Genomic DNA, 18,206 nt, shown 5'->3' with positions numbered 1-18,206 from the left:
TTACAATAAAGGCGGTCCTTTATATTAAAGCTCCCAGACCTCTCGGGCATATTATTAGGAACCACATAATATTAACACTATTCCTCTACCCAAGCAGAAGTATACAGCTATCATTCCCAATACCCATAAACAAAAAGGAACAAGAATGGGGAGAAAAAGTCTACAAACGTAGGTGTGTCAACCACATTAGCAAGGCTATCCTCCAAGACTTTAACCTGCACGTTTCGGAGACACAGGAAGACTTGACAGCGTGCACGTGGGAAGAGCAACAGCACGTGCCAAATCCAAATCCTGTTCCTCCAGTGTCAGCATATCTACTGGTATCACTAGCTTCTGCCTAGGAAACGTCACCAAAAATTCACTTGCCCACGAGATCCAAACAGTGGAAACTGACTAATGGCCTATTTGGGAATATTTGAAAAACATGCATTAATTAATATAGTCATGTGATGCCAAGTGAGAGATGGGTCCAATGCACTTGATATGCAATGTACTATATAACTGGTACCTGATTCATCTATAAATGAATAAACATCAAGTCAGGGAATAAAAAGTCCTGAAGTGAGCTATGCATCAATGCCTCCACAGCAATACAGACACCACTTAGCACACATTTAGCTAATTTGATACCAAGCTAAGTAGTATTCTATGTCATCAGTGCTAGTCTGATTAATAAAGATGATGAAATTAATAAAGTTCTTGTTGTAAAGCAATATTTTATGTTGTACCTATTGTTCTTGAAAAGAAAGATATTCACCACCACCATAACAAAATCCCACTGGAACATGCACCAAAAAAGAAATATGTATGATCACAGTTAGAATATCAAAATGAAAGAAACAGAGGAATATATAGAACCCTAATAATGTGCATTTAACTAGGGAATAGTTAGGGGATAATTTATGAAAAGATATATTATGTAAAGGGATGAAACAGAAGCTATAAAAGAGCAAACAGCCTTTTCCCTTCCTTTCTGAGAAGTCCTATATTAACACATGCGACACAAACTGGTTTGCATTTGGCAGGCTTCCTGCGTCCATTAGCAAATAGGTAAGCCAAAATAAGGAAAAGCTTTTCTAGGCATTTTGGTAATGATTACAAGTCCATTACCAGACAGATCTAGTTACAAATGTACCCTTTTTTTCCAACTAGATTATAATGCAAAGAATAAAACTACCTTCACCTCAAAAGGAGGGAGATGTGTTACAGCCTGGAATACAGGCCAAGTTTCTGGGTCCCAGTAAGTAATCTCAGTCACTCGTAGTTCATTGAAACAAAACGACTGTTACTTTCTGCCCACATATCATTTGATTAATCACTGGCTCTGGGGCACAAGACCATTAATTTCAGTCCCAGGAAGCCACATCAGATGCTGTAAGTCTCAGGCACATGGATTTTTTTCACTAGTGGGGATTGTACATGTGGCTTTAGAGTCATGCAACTCTGAGCATCATGATCTAGAACGATGTCATCCCACGGTGACTCGTTTGCTCACCCTGTATTTAAGCTCTTCTCTGTTCCCCTCTTCTTTGCCTTTTTAATAGGTTTAAACAAAATGGCTATCAGCCTCTGACTTCAGTGATTTCTGTCATCAAACACTCAGACATTTTCCTCGTTTCTCATCATCATTGTTTGATCCGTCAGCCTGGTACAATTCTTGGCCAATGGCCATGTTAATTTTCTACTTGAAAGAACACAAATAGGATACTGCTTATGACGAAGGTAGTAGGGGGAGCTTGGGGAATAGCTGTTCATCTTGATGCACAACAATTAGCTTGGCAAACAGAAACAGGAACATGATTGGATCTGATGCCTAGCCAAAACTGCCTAAAGGAAAAAAAATCATTTTGTTGGGGGTATTAAGTGGCTCTTTAAATAGTGGCTATCGACAGTTATATTTGCCCTTTTAGAAATCGTACGGGCGGTGTGACATCAGAGATCTCCAGTTTCCATGGTGATTATTAGTGATGGCATTTCAAATGTTACAGTTAAGTCCTACAGTGTAATCTTTGCACTTTACAACTTATGAGAGGGAAGAGAAAAAACTGCTCCATCTTAGCATTTTTAAAGGAAAGAATGCTGATCATCCAAGTAGATAAACATCATGGATTTTAAGTAGATACGATCTGTTAATCTTAAACAGATGTGTGCTGATCGAAGCTACATGAGTAAGTTGATGAAAGATACTAAAGTACTTGGACTTAAGTATTAATTAACTTAATTAACTGCTTAGATTAATTAATAGCTTAGATATTTAGCAGCAATTAACTGTTATTTCCTGCCTACACATTATAAGCTGGTTGTTCTCATACTACTGATTTACCCATTTTTATATGTAGGAAAAGATGATTTTCTTACGCTGAAGCAACTAATCCTGAGTTGAGAAATAGTCTAAGTAGGGAAAAATTTGTCTTCCTCTGCAGTTAAGGACAATCCGCAGGGTGAAGACTGAGCGAGCTGCTCTGGCCCCATGTCAATGTCCCTCAAAGGCAGGGTGGCATCTCCTCCTTCCTCTCTCTGCCCTCTCAGCCCATGTCCCCCGCACACAGGAGATACTCAATACATGTAGTGATTTTGATGTTGATGAAGTTAGCCATTTCATTTTTGCTTTGTTTAATTTTCACATTTAGAGTTGATGGTTAATTTTAAAACACACAGTTTACTTACTAAGACAATTTTATATACTTAAGCAGAATGAATAAACTTAAAAGTCACTCTGAGAAAGTGCTTCATTGGACTCTGATAAACAAGTTTTCAGTTTTCTCATGTAGCTATAAAGTTAGTCTCTTAAAAAAGATAAATCAGCTATAAAATATACAGTATGTACCTTTTATTAACAAAATATATTGAGGTAACAGATAAAAACAATTTGTTTTTTAATATGGAAAAATAGACTATATGGAGTCTTTCTGACTAGTGATTCAAATCACATCTACTGTGTAGTTAATACTATTGTCTAGAGGCAGTATCAAAGATTATAAATCCAAGAAAACAGAGAAAATCTGCTGGCAAGATGAAGAGAAATCACAATGAATCAGGATGTAATTAAAAAAAAAAATCTACATAAATGCATTCCTCTTACAGTCACAGAAACCAGAATGATAAATGATCTGTCTCTCCCTTTACTCAAGCTACTAGTTATGCCAGGACAGAATACCTAGGCCACCACTGTGTATGAGTTATGCAAAAGCCTACAGACCAGAACAAAGATGGATTTACAAATCAAGGACAAGGTCAGGAAAAAAAAAGTAGGACACGGGTCATGAAATATCACTACTTGGGACAGAAAAGGACATGCCTCCACAAATCATGGCTAGGATTAGCTACCTACGGGAAACTTTATCATCAAATACCCCAAACTAAATGAGACTGAGATCAATTACTAATGAAATTAAAGGGTCTCTTAATATGGTTTTAGAAAAGAATCTACTTCATATGTAATCAGTACAACACAGTTGGTCTTGTTGAGAACTAAAAGAAATGAAGATATTAAGGGGCAGAATTCTAGACTGTTAGAACTGTAAAAGATAACCTAACCCACTTATTTTTAGTAAAGAAATAAAGGTCCACGGAGATCAAGCAACATTATTCAAGATCACAAGGAGAGCTACTGTCAACGCAGGAATAGAATCCTAACACCCCCGTCCAAGTGTCTCTTCTTACACACCACATCTAATGAAGTCTTGTGAATAAATGCAGCACACAAGCACCAGTACTATCACAAGGAGATTTGCATTCTAAGGATCAACCTATGGAGAATAATTCACTTTTTACAAAAACCAATTAAACACACACACACACACACAGCATTGTACTTAAATCAGAAAGACCAAAGTCAACTGAACAAATATGGAAGAAAAAAACCAACCAAAAAACACATGATAAAAAACACTTTAAATCTGCCCTCCTTGAAGTTCTGAATAATGGATACCTCAGATGTCTGATTCAGAAACTTAAATAGAACAGTAATATATTATTAAATTAGAGAAATAAAATGCATCACACACAGAGTAAATGTTCTTGGTGTTTTCATTTGAAGAGTGATCAGATCGTCAGTCAAACAGCAAGTCAAGGCCCTAGCTGGTTTCCCCAGCAGAGAGCAGTGGTGGGGAGGCTCACAGACCAGAGAGACAGGAAGTAACACAGAACTCCCTTGAGCGCCAAGAATGCATTCCAGGGCTGCTCCTGTAGAAACCCTCTGGCCAAGAGAAACCCCTGTACAGAAACCGAGTAGTCTTACTGTGACAACTAATAAGCAGAAAGGTTCTTCCCTGTTATTTTTAGCAAGTCTCTTCTTGTTATTTTAAAAGTTCTACAAGCAGATGATCTGAAATTGAGCTATTATTTAGAGTATAACAAAAAGCTAGAAAGAGGACAGATGCTGATTTCCACGTAGAAAGACACTGCTCAAAAAGCAGAAACTGAGGCTCTTACAGGCAACTGAATGTGACCTCGGGCAAGTCAGACGCCCCTCTCTGCATGTAACATTTCTAAAAAGAGATAGATATCATGAAGGCAAATTAAATATAATGGAGAAGTGAAAGCCCTGGGACTTCCCTGGTGGCGCCGTGGTTAAGAATCCGTCTGCCAATGCAGGGGACATGGGTTCGAGCCCTGGTCCAGGAAGATCCCACATGCTGCAGAGCAACTAAGCCCGTGCACCACAACTACTGAGCCTGCGCTCTAGAGCCCATGAGCCACAACTACTGAGCCCTCGCGCCACATCTACTGAAGCCCTCGCGCCTACAGCCCATACTCCGCAACAAAAGAAGCCACCACAGTGAGAAGCCCGCACACTGCAACAGAGTAGCCCCTCTCACCGCAACTAGAGAAAGCCCGCGCACAGCAACGAAGACCCAACACAGCCAAAAAAAAAAAGAATACAGATGCCCTTCAGTTTTAAAACTGATCAAGTTCCCATAGATACCAGAAAATCACTTGATTGCATATCAGACTTTGGGAATGCAGGCACTGCCGGGGTCACAGAGAGTATCTTTACCTTAGTGATTTGAAGGAGAATACTACATTTGGAAGAGAATACTAAAACCTTGCTACTCAAAGTATGGTCTGAAGACAATCAGTATAGGTTATCACTGGGTGCTGGTTAGAAATCTAGGCTTTCAGGCCCCACCCCAGACCTAATGAGTCAGAATCTGCATTTTAACAAGATCTCCAGATGATTCACAAGCACATTAACGCTTGGGAAGTACTGTACTGAAAACACTGACAGTGCGCTGGCAAAGGAGGCCACTGAAATTTCGGGTAATCCACAGGTGCACACGTACAAAGAGTTCTGAGTCGGTCTGGCCCTTTCCTGGTACCAGGAAAGGTTGACTTCTGGTCAACCACAGGCTAAACAATTGAGAAGTAAACATTTTTTTATTACAAATATCGGCACCAATCAGGTGAGCCTCATTTAGTTCCTACTTCTTTAGTGTGATTAAAGATAACACAGAAAAAACAGAGAACAGACTTGTGGTTGCCCGGGGGGGAGGGGGAGCGGGAGGGAGAGGGATGGTCTGGGAGTTTGGGGTTAGTAGATACAAACTGTTACATTCAGAATGGATAAACAACAAGGTCCTACTGTATATCAGAGGTAACTATATCCAAACTCCTGGAATAAACCATAATGGAAAAGAATATAAAAAAGAATGTATATATGTGTATAACTGAGTCACTTTGCTGTACAGCAGAAATTAGTACAACATTGTAAATCAACTGTACTTCAATTAAAAGAATATTAAAGATAACACAGAAACATAGAGAGAGCTAGCCATGTTAAAAAATGCTTTATTATCTGTCTGGATAATGCCAAAAACCATAGCCAGACTGAATAATCGATTAAGTGAGCCTGGGTCATTACATTTCCATATTTGGAATCATTGAAATCTGGGCAAAGGTACTGATTTATTGATTGGCAACAACTTACTGATTTTTTTTAAAAGAGTGTCGTTTCAACTTTCATTTAATAATGCCATAGTCTAATGGGAAAACAAATTCTGCAGGGAAAATAACCTGAATCTTGATCATGGCTTTCACCATGTTAGCTTCTTGAGAATAGCAAAGTTTGTGAGGATATGACACTCTAGAGTATGACTGAAAGGGTGCATATGCGTTATTTCTTGCTCCACTTACAGCAGGCCTTCCTTTACACGCCCACTTCTCCACTTATCTGATGTCCTAGGCAAGGTAAGGGGAAAGCTTCCAAACAGGGGAAATCTGTTCCCCAGGAACAAAGTCATTGAAAACAATTTTTAAGCAGCAAGGAACTCTGCCTTTAAACATCTTATACTGGCAAGTAGGTTCTATTTTAATTTCCAGAATGATACTGACAAATCTCCACACTGACTTATGATTTTCTTAGATCCATATCATCAAATTTCATTTTTCCCAGACAGAGTAACTGGGCACAAAGCACAGGAGACCAGTGTGACAGACCACGAGGAAGACAGGATATAGATTACTGGCCTTGCCACTCAAGAGATGGAGAGCTTCTGCAAGCTCTATTCCGCCAAACTGCTTACAGGAAGTTTCTTTGTGCTTGAGCACCAGTCTTTCCCTATTTGGCTCTGCACAATTTTGAACATAATAATCATAAATGGGGGCAAGAGAGGCCTGAGGTGCTTTTCATTGTGGAACCAAGTTAAAAATGTGAACAAATCATGAACTCTGCCCTCCCCCAGTTACCTGATATAACAGCTATTTTCCCAGATCCATGTTCTTCTCTAGCTATTCTTTCTGCTTCCTCCATTAGTAGCATGCCAAATCCCTGTAAGAGGCAATGGAGGGGTTAGGGAATTAAGAAGGGAAGAAGTCATTAAGAGGGGTCCATAAAACAAGAAGGGTAATATTTCGTAGCTGCTAAACTCTTTTAAAATAAGAGTGACAAAAAACCATTTACGGGTGTAAGGAAAAGTTTCACTATTCAATTATACCAAAAGCACACTGTAGCAGACTAGGAATAACTCTGCAACAAAAGCCATCAAAGGGTATTCTGTGGATGATGTAATCTAGTCACAGCAAGGGGGTAATTGCCTCTCAACTTGTCTCTTTTTAAACAAGTTCTAGGCAATCTCCAGGTGATGAAAGTCTGGGGCATGTACTCTTGTATTATTAGTCACCCCTTCAATTTCTAAAAAGCTTTTTGAAACCAGGCAATATTCTTAAATCACCAATATGGGGGTTTATGGTACATCCACCATTAACAGTTTTAACCTATTCTCCTGAAATTTAAAAAAGTGAGTTATTTATTTAGGTTGTTTGGGGGAGTGGAATAGTGTTCCACTATATATATCACATAGCTTGCTTGTCTTTACGAAGTGCTTTAACATTTCATAAGTGCTTTCTTTCAAATAATCATCTCCTTCGATCCCAAAATAGTTGAATCATACGAAATTGCCAGTATTAGACCATTTCTGACTTTCAAAAATAGCAATTTCGTATGGTTCAGTCTATTATTATATTCCACTTGACTGAGTCTCAATTTGTCTCTCCCTCCCCCTCCCTCCCTCACACCCAAAGGGGAGCAATTTAAAGAGAAAACATCTCTGAACAACTGTAGTATTATACTGGTTCCTCTGTTTCTACACTTCCCAAATTTCCCCTCTCCTTTTCCTCTGCTCCCACCCTCGCCCCATTCTTTTTCTCTTTTCCTCCTTTGAGCAATTTCTTAATCATAGTCAAATAGAAATGGAATACAGGATACCTGATGCTGAAATTTAGTGGGATCCCGACTGCTGACGGGGACGACACTTCCATAAACATGCAGCTCTCGGACTATGGACACCCCACCGACCAATTCGAAACGGAATGTCTCCTCTGAGCACTTCCGTAATCTCAGGAGGCCAATCAAAATGTCTTGATCGGGGTCTTCATAGGATAAGAACGTCTCCCAGCCACCATTTGCAACATAATCTCTTCTTACCAATTCAACCTGTTTCATAAAAAGCCACGCAAAAACTTTTTTTTTTTTAAATTAGAGAACAAAGTGCGTTTCTACAATTATATATGTTTAATTAGACTAATATCCACGATTAGGGATAAAGAATAAATAACCACAAATTATGTTTCTTTTTACTTGTCTCCTCTCAATAGCACTGAACGAGAGTTCATGACTTGTTCGTGGACTATATAAAAGGAAACCAGTTTTACAACTTCATAAATATTTGCACCTCATTAACTTTGTGATTCTTACAGAGTTTGGCTCAGTAAATGCTTCCATGTATTTAAATCTGATCCTCCATGAAGAGTCTCTAAGGTAAAATTATACATTATGTCACGTGTGCAGCTCTTGGGAGCACCCTGAGGCCCCAGGACTGTCAGGTACTCAATGGTTTTCTTTTCTAGTCCTTACCTCCTCCACTAAAACCTGCTTTTAGGGGAAAAAATGTGTTATTAGTTACTTATTCCTTGATGGAATTTTTTAAAAAAGTATCCCACAGGACCTTTCAAATAGTATGCCTAATTATGAGATTAACATGTTAAAGAAAATCCAATCACCGGAGAGGGGCTTTTGGGGAAGCTTTTGTGTTAGCAATCTACATGGGCTTTTGACTCTTGCTTCCTGCTCAAGTGTCCCTTGTACTTTGCATAAATATAAGCAAAATGCATGCAGAGAAAGCTACATATGTGGGCAGGGTCACACCCAGATACACTCTGAAAATGGGCGGACTGGACCCACAGTGAGGTGAATAAACAGACTAATACTGACATTCCTCCTCAACTTAATGTTTGCTGAATAACTGGATTGCACAAGAATTTGGCAAAATGACTAACTATGCTTGGGTCTTCTTTTTTCCTCAAAAGATCCAAAATGTGAAAAATGTCAATCAAGTAAACAATTCATTTTGAGAACAGAAATATCAATGCAGATCTACTCTAGCCTTTCTCAAATGGGCTCCCACACGACAGCTAACCCCCACAGAAAATCTGGCAAACAGCTAACACGATGTCATTCTAGGAGAGAAGTTAATTCATCACAAACACGTTGTATGGAACCCCAGTTGACATGGCTGATCTATTCGCTTGATCACCACCAACAGGCAATAATTTAACAGCTGCACACAGAGACAAGCACATGACACTCAGCTTTACCTGAAGGTAGCCAATAGTCACATTTGGCTATTTACATTTGAATTACTTGAAATTAAATAAAATTAAAAACTAAGTTCTTCTTTGCACTAGCCACATGTCAAGTCACATGTGAATGGTAGCTGATATCCTATTAGATGGCACAGATTATAGAACATTTCCAACACTACGGAAAGTTCTACTGGACAGTGGTGATCTACAATGAAGTTCAAACTTGGTTTTCCTAACCTGGCTCTTCTAGAGTTGAGCCACCCTCGTATCTGGCTTTCCTGGCTTGACCTCATTCTCAGTTACTCTTTGCTCTTAGTTTACTCATTAACTTCTAGGGTTTGGTCCTACTGGTAAGCAGGTGTAGGCCCAAGCTTGACAAAGATTAATGAACAGGACCCAATCTCTCTATAAAATGAAGAAACTAACCTGGTATGGACGCACTTTGTGATGAATTTCTTGGATTCCAACCTCTCTGGTTCTCACATCTCGACACTGCCAAGAAAAAAGAAAGGAAAGAAAGAAAGAGAAGAAAGAAAGAAAAAAAAGTGGGAAGGGGGGCAAATATAAAACTGGTAACTAATTCAATTTTTATTGAAACTTCTCCACCAAATCCTGGGCTCAAAATTAAGTTTGGACATAATTTACCTTGAGATAAAAGAAATGAATTAAAAATGAAGCCATCTTTAATAAACCTGAGAATAGGGAAAAACAAACTAGAAATACATGAAGTTGGTACAGTATTGCTTTTAAAATAAGTTTAGAATCCAAAGGAGATCAATATATAATATTGAAAGTAAAGAACATACATCCTAAAATCTGAAAATCCAGAGGATATAACTGTATCTGAAACTGCAATCCAAAACTATGTCTACTGAAGAGTAAAAACTGAATTCCTAATTTTTTAAAACCTTCACCATTTTATGGCAGTTAATACTTTTAGCATCACCATATTTGTATCATTTTAGGAATGTCAGAAAGAGGGAAGCTAAGACTGCTGTTTTTTGCAGAGAAGGGCTCTGTAGAAGAAAGGATGGGAGGGAGGGAGGAAGGGAAGGAAGAAGAATGGAAAGAAAGAAACTTGAGCTATTTATTATACAATCTGAACCATGGTCGCAGATTGGCTTTTTGAGCGTCCCTGGGAAGCACAAAGCTGCCTGTGGATGATACGGAAGCAGTGCCTGGTCTGCACGGCCAAGCTATGTGATGTAACTCTTGCTTCTATTCCACAACCCAGTGAGCAGGCTACACAGCCTGACATTTATAATTACAGTAACTGTTATATTGCCTATGGTATATTTTCCCCTATAGAACTGTAAAAATTATTTCCAGGATTCTAACATTTTCCATCAGTGAGAAAAGATCGCCATAGGAAATCTGATGATGTCATGCAGCTATACTACTAATAGTATATTGAGTAGATATATGGATGGAATTCCATGAGAACAATAAGAGCTCATTATTCAGTTCTATAAGAACTAAGCTATTTCCATGCCCCGGGAACCCATATTACATGCTCTTAATGAACACTTGCACGCTTTTTTCTTTTTTTTGGAGGGGAGGGGAATGCTTTTTAAGGCAGAGATTGGTGTGGGCTTATTTTCTAGTAAAGACACTGCCTATGTGAACTAGATGTCTTTTGGTGTGACTGAATTCCAGTCTTTAGACTCAATCCCAGTTTACCTTACGAGGGTCTATCACGGTTTAGGAGGGGTACAGTGTTAAAAACAGTGGCCGGTTGACGAGGTGAGCAGGCTCAGCAGGCCAGGGGGCACTCCGGCAGCGGTATCCTCAGGAGGAGGAGGAGCTGGGCAACAAGGACGGGGAGGGGCTGGGAAGCTGAGCAGGCGCACACTCGTGTTTGGGGCTATTCACTACTGTACAGACATTTGCTGTTTTTCTAGAACTGAAATTTTTTTTTTTTTGCAGGGGGGAGGGTAGAATAAGCCATAATGTTCACAAACTCTCCTATGGACAAACAATTTTCTGAAAAATTTTCTCCATAATATATTGACAGAGAACAAAATGTTTTGGGTAGGTCCACAAACATGATATGCAGTCCTCTCAACAACGTCTTTCGAAGTGTGGTCCATGTTTGCACTGTGCGTGAGAACCTCCCACAGCTCCACCCCAGATGGAGTGAATGAGAATCTTTGAAGGCAGAGGCCAGGAATCAGTGTTCAGGCCTAGACACCCTCCTGGCCTTTTCTCTTTAGCAGCTCTGAGAAATAGCTCCTAGGGCACTGAGTTTCAAACCTTATCTTGATTTCAGAATCATCTACAGAGACTGTCAAATTGCAGATTCCTGGGCTCTTTCAGGGAAAGCAGAAAGGAGGTGCTTAGTAAATATTTGTGAAATAAATGAGTGAGTGAATAGACATGGGGGTGGGGCAGGACAAGGGAGACTGGTATATCTGGGCAATAACACTGCTAATTATTTCAGCATGTAAGCCTTGTTTCTTCAAATGTTGTATTCTTCTCTAACCACTAGTCAAGAATCGAACACCCAATACTTCAAAAAAAAAAAAAAAGTTTTTTTTTAAAAGGAGTTGAACACATAGTTGGCAATCTGAGAAGGCAGAAAAAACAACCATTAAATTGACAAACCTATGCTCTTTTAGAAGAAAGCAGAGGGGTGTAGGGGACAGGATGCAGACTTTGCAACCACTAGCTTCAATTTCAACGTGTTATACGGTAAGAATGGCTTCAATACATGAAAGCTTTTTGACCAAACCTGTAAGTTTGTAATGTGATAGTATCACAGGTTTTCGTGTCTCAGGTTACTTTGATCTCAACAGTTATGGTCAGACTCTTACCTGTATTCCAAGGTCTTTCATTCTTGCAAACGCCAGCTCTCTCAAGTTACCATGCTCTACTCCTGAGCTGACTAAGGGCATTGGAATATCTCTGTAGGAGAAAAACATCAGCTGTTGCAAAATATAAGTCATTCTCTACAGCAGTAAGGCAGGGATATTTAAAAAAAAAAAAGAACAAAACCACCCCTTCCCCACCTCAAAACCTACCAGGAAAGCAGAGGTTGAATATTCTAACCTGAAAGCAAGGTTCACAGCTTTTCTACCTCCCAGTTTTCCCATCTATGAAATTACGATTTTCACCTATCACTCAGGGTTTTTGTAAGAAACATCTGATGAAAACACTTTATAAGATTACAGAGTACAAAACAAATGTCCAATAACCATTAGTAATGATTTTTGGCTGAAGAGCCAGACATCTGTACTAAACAAAACAAGAAATAAAACTGTTTTTTACAAAATCCAATTTAAGAGGAGAAATAAAAATTATTATTAACACACTGATTTATAGCTTACAAACACTTTCCCATACAGTTGCTGAATGACAAGTAATCAGGAAGCGCGAAAGCCTGGCTTAGACAACTGGTCTCAAAGAATAAATTTTTTCCCATTTCCTAAAAATCTAAATTAGAAGTGACCCTGCATTCGAAGAATAAGAACTTGCCTAAAGATGAGAGTAGATAAAATTTATTTCCTGGCATTAATATAGTGTAAAGTGCCTGGCATCAAGGAAACGTCAATCAAAAGTTGAAATTATGAGTTTCATTTTAGTAGCCCTCACTATCCCTTCTAGACAAAAATCAGTATCTAAAGACAAGACAGTTTAAAAAAAAAACCTAAAGTAAGAATATGCTCAGCACATCTCTGGTTTAAAGACAAATCCCCAATTTCTTTTGTCTAAATTTGGTTGATTTAGAAGACTTGAAGAATACGTCATTTATCTTTTCTTCTCATTTTTGCTTTTGAATCAGCTTGAGTCTTTTCCTTCTCTTTTCACTTATCCCTACAAACGTTAAGTAAATACAATTAGCTAATTCATCCATTTGATTCTAATAAGATACTCCCCAATCACTCAAAAAAGTATCAAAAGCCAATTGATTAGCATTAAAAACTATACACAATAAATCTATCAGGCTCTGGAAGCAACTATAAAGCACTGATAAGCCAAAATTCTTTAAGAGAAAGACATACCAGGGAGTTCAAAGTGAGAGCAACATAAAAAACATATTTTAGAGTGATTAGTTAATAGATATGGTTTACTCATACTTTCTAGTAAAATAAACTTTCTGTCTTTGGAACTATAATTTCTTAAAATCAAATTCATCTTAAATTAGTAAGCAGATGAAACTGAAAGAAGGCTAGTGAACTAAAAAGTATAGTTTATTTTAGCAAGAAATGTACAAACAACTGTTTTAAATATTTTACTATTTCATATTATATAAGCCAAAGTTAGTCTTCCAAATGTCCCTTTTAACCCTGAAATATTTTATAAATTACTCACAAATACATGTGTATAGTTTCACAACAAAGTAAAATTTTGAACGCTGTTATACGTCATATGAAATTAACCTGATAAAACCAATGGCAACCACTGTTAGTGATAGGGACAAAGTAAAGGGACAAATTAGGCAATTAAATAGTTAATCGCACTAGGGGATTGTAAGTAAAGAAGAAAGTATGGGAGACCCCTGTAAGTTAATGGTCATTCAAGAAAGCAGGTTTGGAGCTTCCCTGGTGGCGCAGTGGTTGAGAATCTGCCTGCCGGTGCAGGGGACATGGGTTCGAGCCCTGGTCTGGGAGGATCCCACATGCCGTGGAGCAACTAGGCCCGTGAGCCACAACTACTGAGCCTGTGCGTCTGGAGCCTGTGCTCCGCAACAAGAGAGGCCGCGATGGTGAGAGGCCCGTGCACCGCGATGAAGAGTGGCCCCCCACTTGCCACAACTAGAGAAAGCCCTCGCACAGAAACGAAGACCCAACACAGCCATAAATAAATAAAAATAAATTAAAAAAAAAAAAGAAAGCAGGTTTGATTAACCACAAAGCCAAGCAGGCCTGCTTAGCAACAAAACCCATGCAGCAGAAGCATGAGACAAGCCCCAAAACAAAAAAACAATGATGACATGAGACCCACACCCTGCCCAGTGAGCTCAGTAAGTCAATGATCCCTAGGACATGCTCTCTGCACACATAAAAAACAGTACTTTACGGAAAGGTGACATTTCAAAGTGAAAGACCTGAAATAATTTTTCCATAGTGCCATGACAGTCCTAGCTCAACCATGTAGGGACAAGAAAACTCCCCTGCCCAATCTGGAGAAGGAGCTGATGATGGACGCATGATGTCTACTCAAGAATGAGGAAGACCAGAGGGCAGACAGCAGAAGCAAGAAAAACTACAATCCTGCAGCCTGTGGACCAAAAACCACAGTTACAGAAAGATAGAGAAGATGAAAAGGCAGAGGGCTATGTACCAGATGAAGGAACAAGAAAAAAACCCAGAAAAACAACTAAATGAAGTGGAGATAGGCAACCTTCCAGAAAAAGAATTCAGAATAGTGATAGTGAAGATGATCCAGGACCTCGGAATAAGAATGGAGGCAAAGATTGAGAAGATGCAAGAAATGATTAACAAAGACCTAGAAGAATTAAAGAACAAACAAACAGAGATGACCAATACAATAACTGAAATGAAAACTACACTAGAAGGAATCAATAGCAGAATAACTGAGGCAGAAGAACGGATAAGTGACCTGGAAGACAGGATGGTGGAATTCACTGCTGCGCAACAGACTAAAGAAAAAAGAATGAAAAGAAATGAAGACAGCCTAAGAGACCTCTGGGACAACATTAAACGCAACAACATTCACATTATAGGGGTCCCAGAAGGAGAAGAGAGAGAGAAAGGACCTGAGAAAATATTTGAAGAGATTATAGTCGAAAACTTCCCTAACATGGGAAAGGAAATAGCCACCCAAGTCCAGGAAACACAGAGAGTCCCATACAGGATAAACCCAAGGAGAAACACGCCGAGACACATAGTAATCAAAGTGGCAAAAATGAAAGACAAAGAAAAATTATTGAAAGCAGCAAGGGAAAAACGACAAATAACATACAAGGGAACTCCCATAAGGTTAACAGCTGATTTCTCAGCAGAAACTCTGCAAGCCAGAAGGGAGTGGCATGATATACTTAAAGTGATGAAAGGGAAGAACCTACAACCAAGATTACTCTTCCCGGCAAGGATCTCATTTAGATTTGATGGAGAAATCAAAAGCTTTACAGACACGCAAAAGCTAAGAGAATTCAGCACCACCAAACCAGCTCTACAACAAATGCTAAAGGAACTTCTCTAAGTGGGAAACACAAGAGAAGAAAAGGACCTACAAAAACAAACCCAAAACAATTAAGAAAATGGTCATAGGAAAATACATATCGATAATTACCTTAAACGTGAATGGATTAAATGCCCCAACCAAAAGACATGGACTGGCAGAATGGATACAAAAACAAGACCCATATATATGCTGTCTACAAGAGACCCACTTTAGACCTAGGGACACATACAGACTGAAAGTGAGGGGATGGAAAAAGATATTCCATGCAAATGGAAATCAAAAGAAAGCTGGAGTAGCTATACTCATATCGGATAAAATAGACTTTAAAATAAAGAATGTTACAAGAGACAAGGAAGGACACTACATAATGATCAAGGGATCAATCCAAGAAGAAGATATAACAATTATAAATATATATGCACCCAACATAGGAGCACCTCAATACATAAGGCAACTGCTAACAGCTATAAAAGAGGAAATTGACAGTAACACAATCATAGTGGGGGACTTTAACACCTCACTTATACCAATGGACAGATCATCCAAAATGAAAATAAATAAGGAAACAGAAGCTTTAAATGACACAATAGACCAGATAGATTTAATTGATATATATAGGACATTCCATCCAAACACAGCAGATTACACGTTCTTTCTCAAGTGCGCACGGAACATTCTCCAGGATAGATCACATCTTGGGTCATAAATCAAGCCTCAGTAAATTTAAGAAAATTGAAATCATATCAAGCATCTTTTCTGACCACAACGCTATGAGATTAGAAATGAATTACAGGGAAAAAAACGTAAAAAAGACAAATACATGGAGGCTAAACAATACGTTACTAAATAATCAAGAGATCACTGAAGAAATCAAAGAGGAAATCAAAAAATACCTAGAGACAAATGACAATGAAAACACGACGACCCAAAACCTATGGGATGCAGCAAAAGCAGTTCTAAGAGGGAAGTTTATAGCTATACAAGCCTACCTAAAGAAACAAGAAAAATCTCAAGTAAACAATCTAACCTTACACCTAAAGAAACTAGAGAAAGAAGAACAAACAAAACCCAAAGTTAGCAGAAGAAATCATAAAGATCAGAGCAGAAATAAATGAAATAGAAACAAAGAAAACAATAGCAAAGATCAATAAAACTAAAAGTTGGTTCTTTGAGAAGATAAACAAAATTGATAAGCCATTAGCCAGACTCATCAAAGAAAAAGAGGGAGAGGACTCAAATCAATAAAATCAGAAATGAAAAAGAAGTTACAACAGACACCGCAGAACTACAAAGCATCCTAAGAGACTACTACAAGCAACTTTATGCCAATAAAATGGACAACCTGGAAGAAATGGACAAATTATTAGAAAGGTATAACCTTCCAAGACTGAACCAGGAAGAAACAGAAAATATGAACAGACCAATCACAAGTAATGAAATTGAAACTGTGATTAAAAATCTTCCAACAAACAAAAGTCCAGGACCAGATGGCTTCACAGGTGAATTCTATCAAACATTTAGAGAAGAGCTAACACCTATCCTTCTCAAACTCTTCCAAAAAATTGCAGAGGAAGGAACACTCCCAAACTCATTCTATGAGGCCACCATCACCCTGATACCAAAACCAGACAAAGACACTACAAAAAAAGAAAATTACAGACCAATATCACTGATGAATATAGATGCAAAAATCGTCAACAAAATACTAGCAAACAGAATCCAACAACACATTAAAAGGATCATACACCACGATCAAGTGGGATTTATCCCAGGGATGCAAGGATTCTTCAATATACGCAAATCAATCAATGTGATACACCATATTAACAAATGGAAGACTAAAAACCATATGATCATCTCAATAGATGCAGAAAAAGCTTTTGACAAAATTCAACACCCATTTATGATAAAAACTCTCCAGAAAGTGGGCATAGAGGGAACCTACCTCAACATAATAAAGGCCATATATGACAAACCCACAGCAAACATCATTCTCAATGGTGAAAAACTGGAAGCATTTCCTCTAAGATCAGGAACGAGACAAGGTTGTCCACTCTCACCACTATTATTCAACATAGTTCTGGAAGTCCTAGCCACGGCAATCAGAGAAGAAAAAGAAATAAAAGGACTACAAATTGGAAAAGAAGAAGTAAAACTGTCACTGTTTGCGGATGACATGATACTATACATAGAGAATCCTAAAACTGCCACCAGAAAACTGCTAGAGCTAATTAATGAATATGGTAAAGTTGCAGGATACAAAATTAATGCACAGAAATCTCTTGCATTCCTATACACTAATGATGAAAAATCTGAAAGAGAAATTATGGAAACACTCCCATTTACCATTGCAACAAAAAGAATAAAATACCTAGGAATAAACCTACCTAGGGAGACAAAAGACCTGTATGCAGAAAACTATAAGACACTGATGAAAGAAATTAAAGATGATACCAACAGGTGGAGAGATATACCATGTTCTTGGATTGGAAGAATCAACATTGTGAAAATGACTATACTACCCAAAGCAATCTACAGATTCAATGCAATCCCTATCAAATTACCAATGGCATTTTTTACGGAGCTAGAATAAATCATCTTAAAATTTGTATGGAGACACAAAAGACCCCGAATAGCCAAAGCAGTCTTGAGGGAAAAAAATGGAGCTGGAGGAATCAGACTCCCTGACTTCAGACTATACTACAAAGCTACAGTAATCAAGACAATATGGTACTGGCACAAAAACAGAAACATAGATCAATGGAACAAGATAGAAAGCCCAGAGATTAACCCACGCACCTATGGTCAACTAATCTATGACAAAGGAGGCAAAGATATACAATGGAGAAAAGACAGTCTCTTCAATAAGTGGTGCTGGGAAAACTGGACAGCTACATGTAAAAGAATGAAATTAGAATACTCCCTAACACCATACACAAAAATAAACTCAAAATGGATTCGAGACCTAAATATAAGAC

General features: G+C 38.4%; 1 protein-coding gene across 2 annotated transcripts in view; it reads right to left on the bottom strand.

Moving 5' to 3' along the window:
• ELP3 (elongator acetyltransferase complex subunit 3) overlaps nt 1–18,206 on the bottom strand; it is a 107,875-nt gene that overhangs the window by 22,235 nt on the left and 67,434 nt on the right. For both annotated transcript variants that reach the window (XM_068553251.1, XM_068553252.1), the window contains 4 exons: nt 11,895–11,985; nt 9,508–9,573; nt 7,706–7,933; nt 6,688–6,769 (listed from right to left, as the gene is read on the bottom strand). In XM_068553251.1, the coding sequence (XP_068409352.1) occupies nt 6,688–6,769; nt 7,706–7,933; nt 9,508–9,573; nt 11,895–11,985 (467 nt within the window). The remainder of the gene's footprint in view (nt 1–6,687; nt 6,770–7,705; nt 7,934–9,507; nt 9,574–11,894; nt 11,986–18,206) is intronic.

This window comes from Eschrichtius robustus, chromosome 10 (assembly GCF_028021215.1).
Source record: "Eschrichtius robustus isolate mEscRob2 chromosome 10, mEscRob2.pri, whole genome shotgun sequence".
Lineage (NCBI taxonomy): Eukaryota > Metazoa > Chordata > Mammalia > Artiodactyla > Eschrichtiidae > Eschrichtius > Eschrichtius robustus.
The sequence above is the reverse complement of the archived record's forward strand: the minus strand, read 5'-3'. Positions and strand labels throughout refer to the sequence as shown.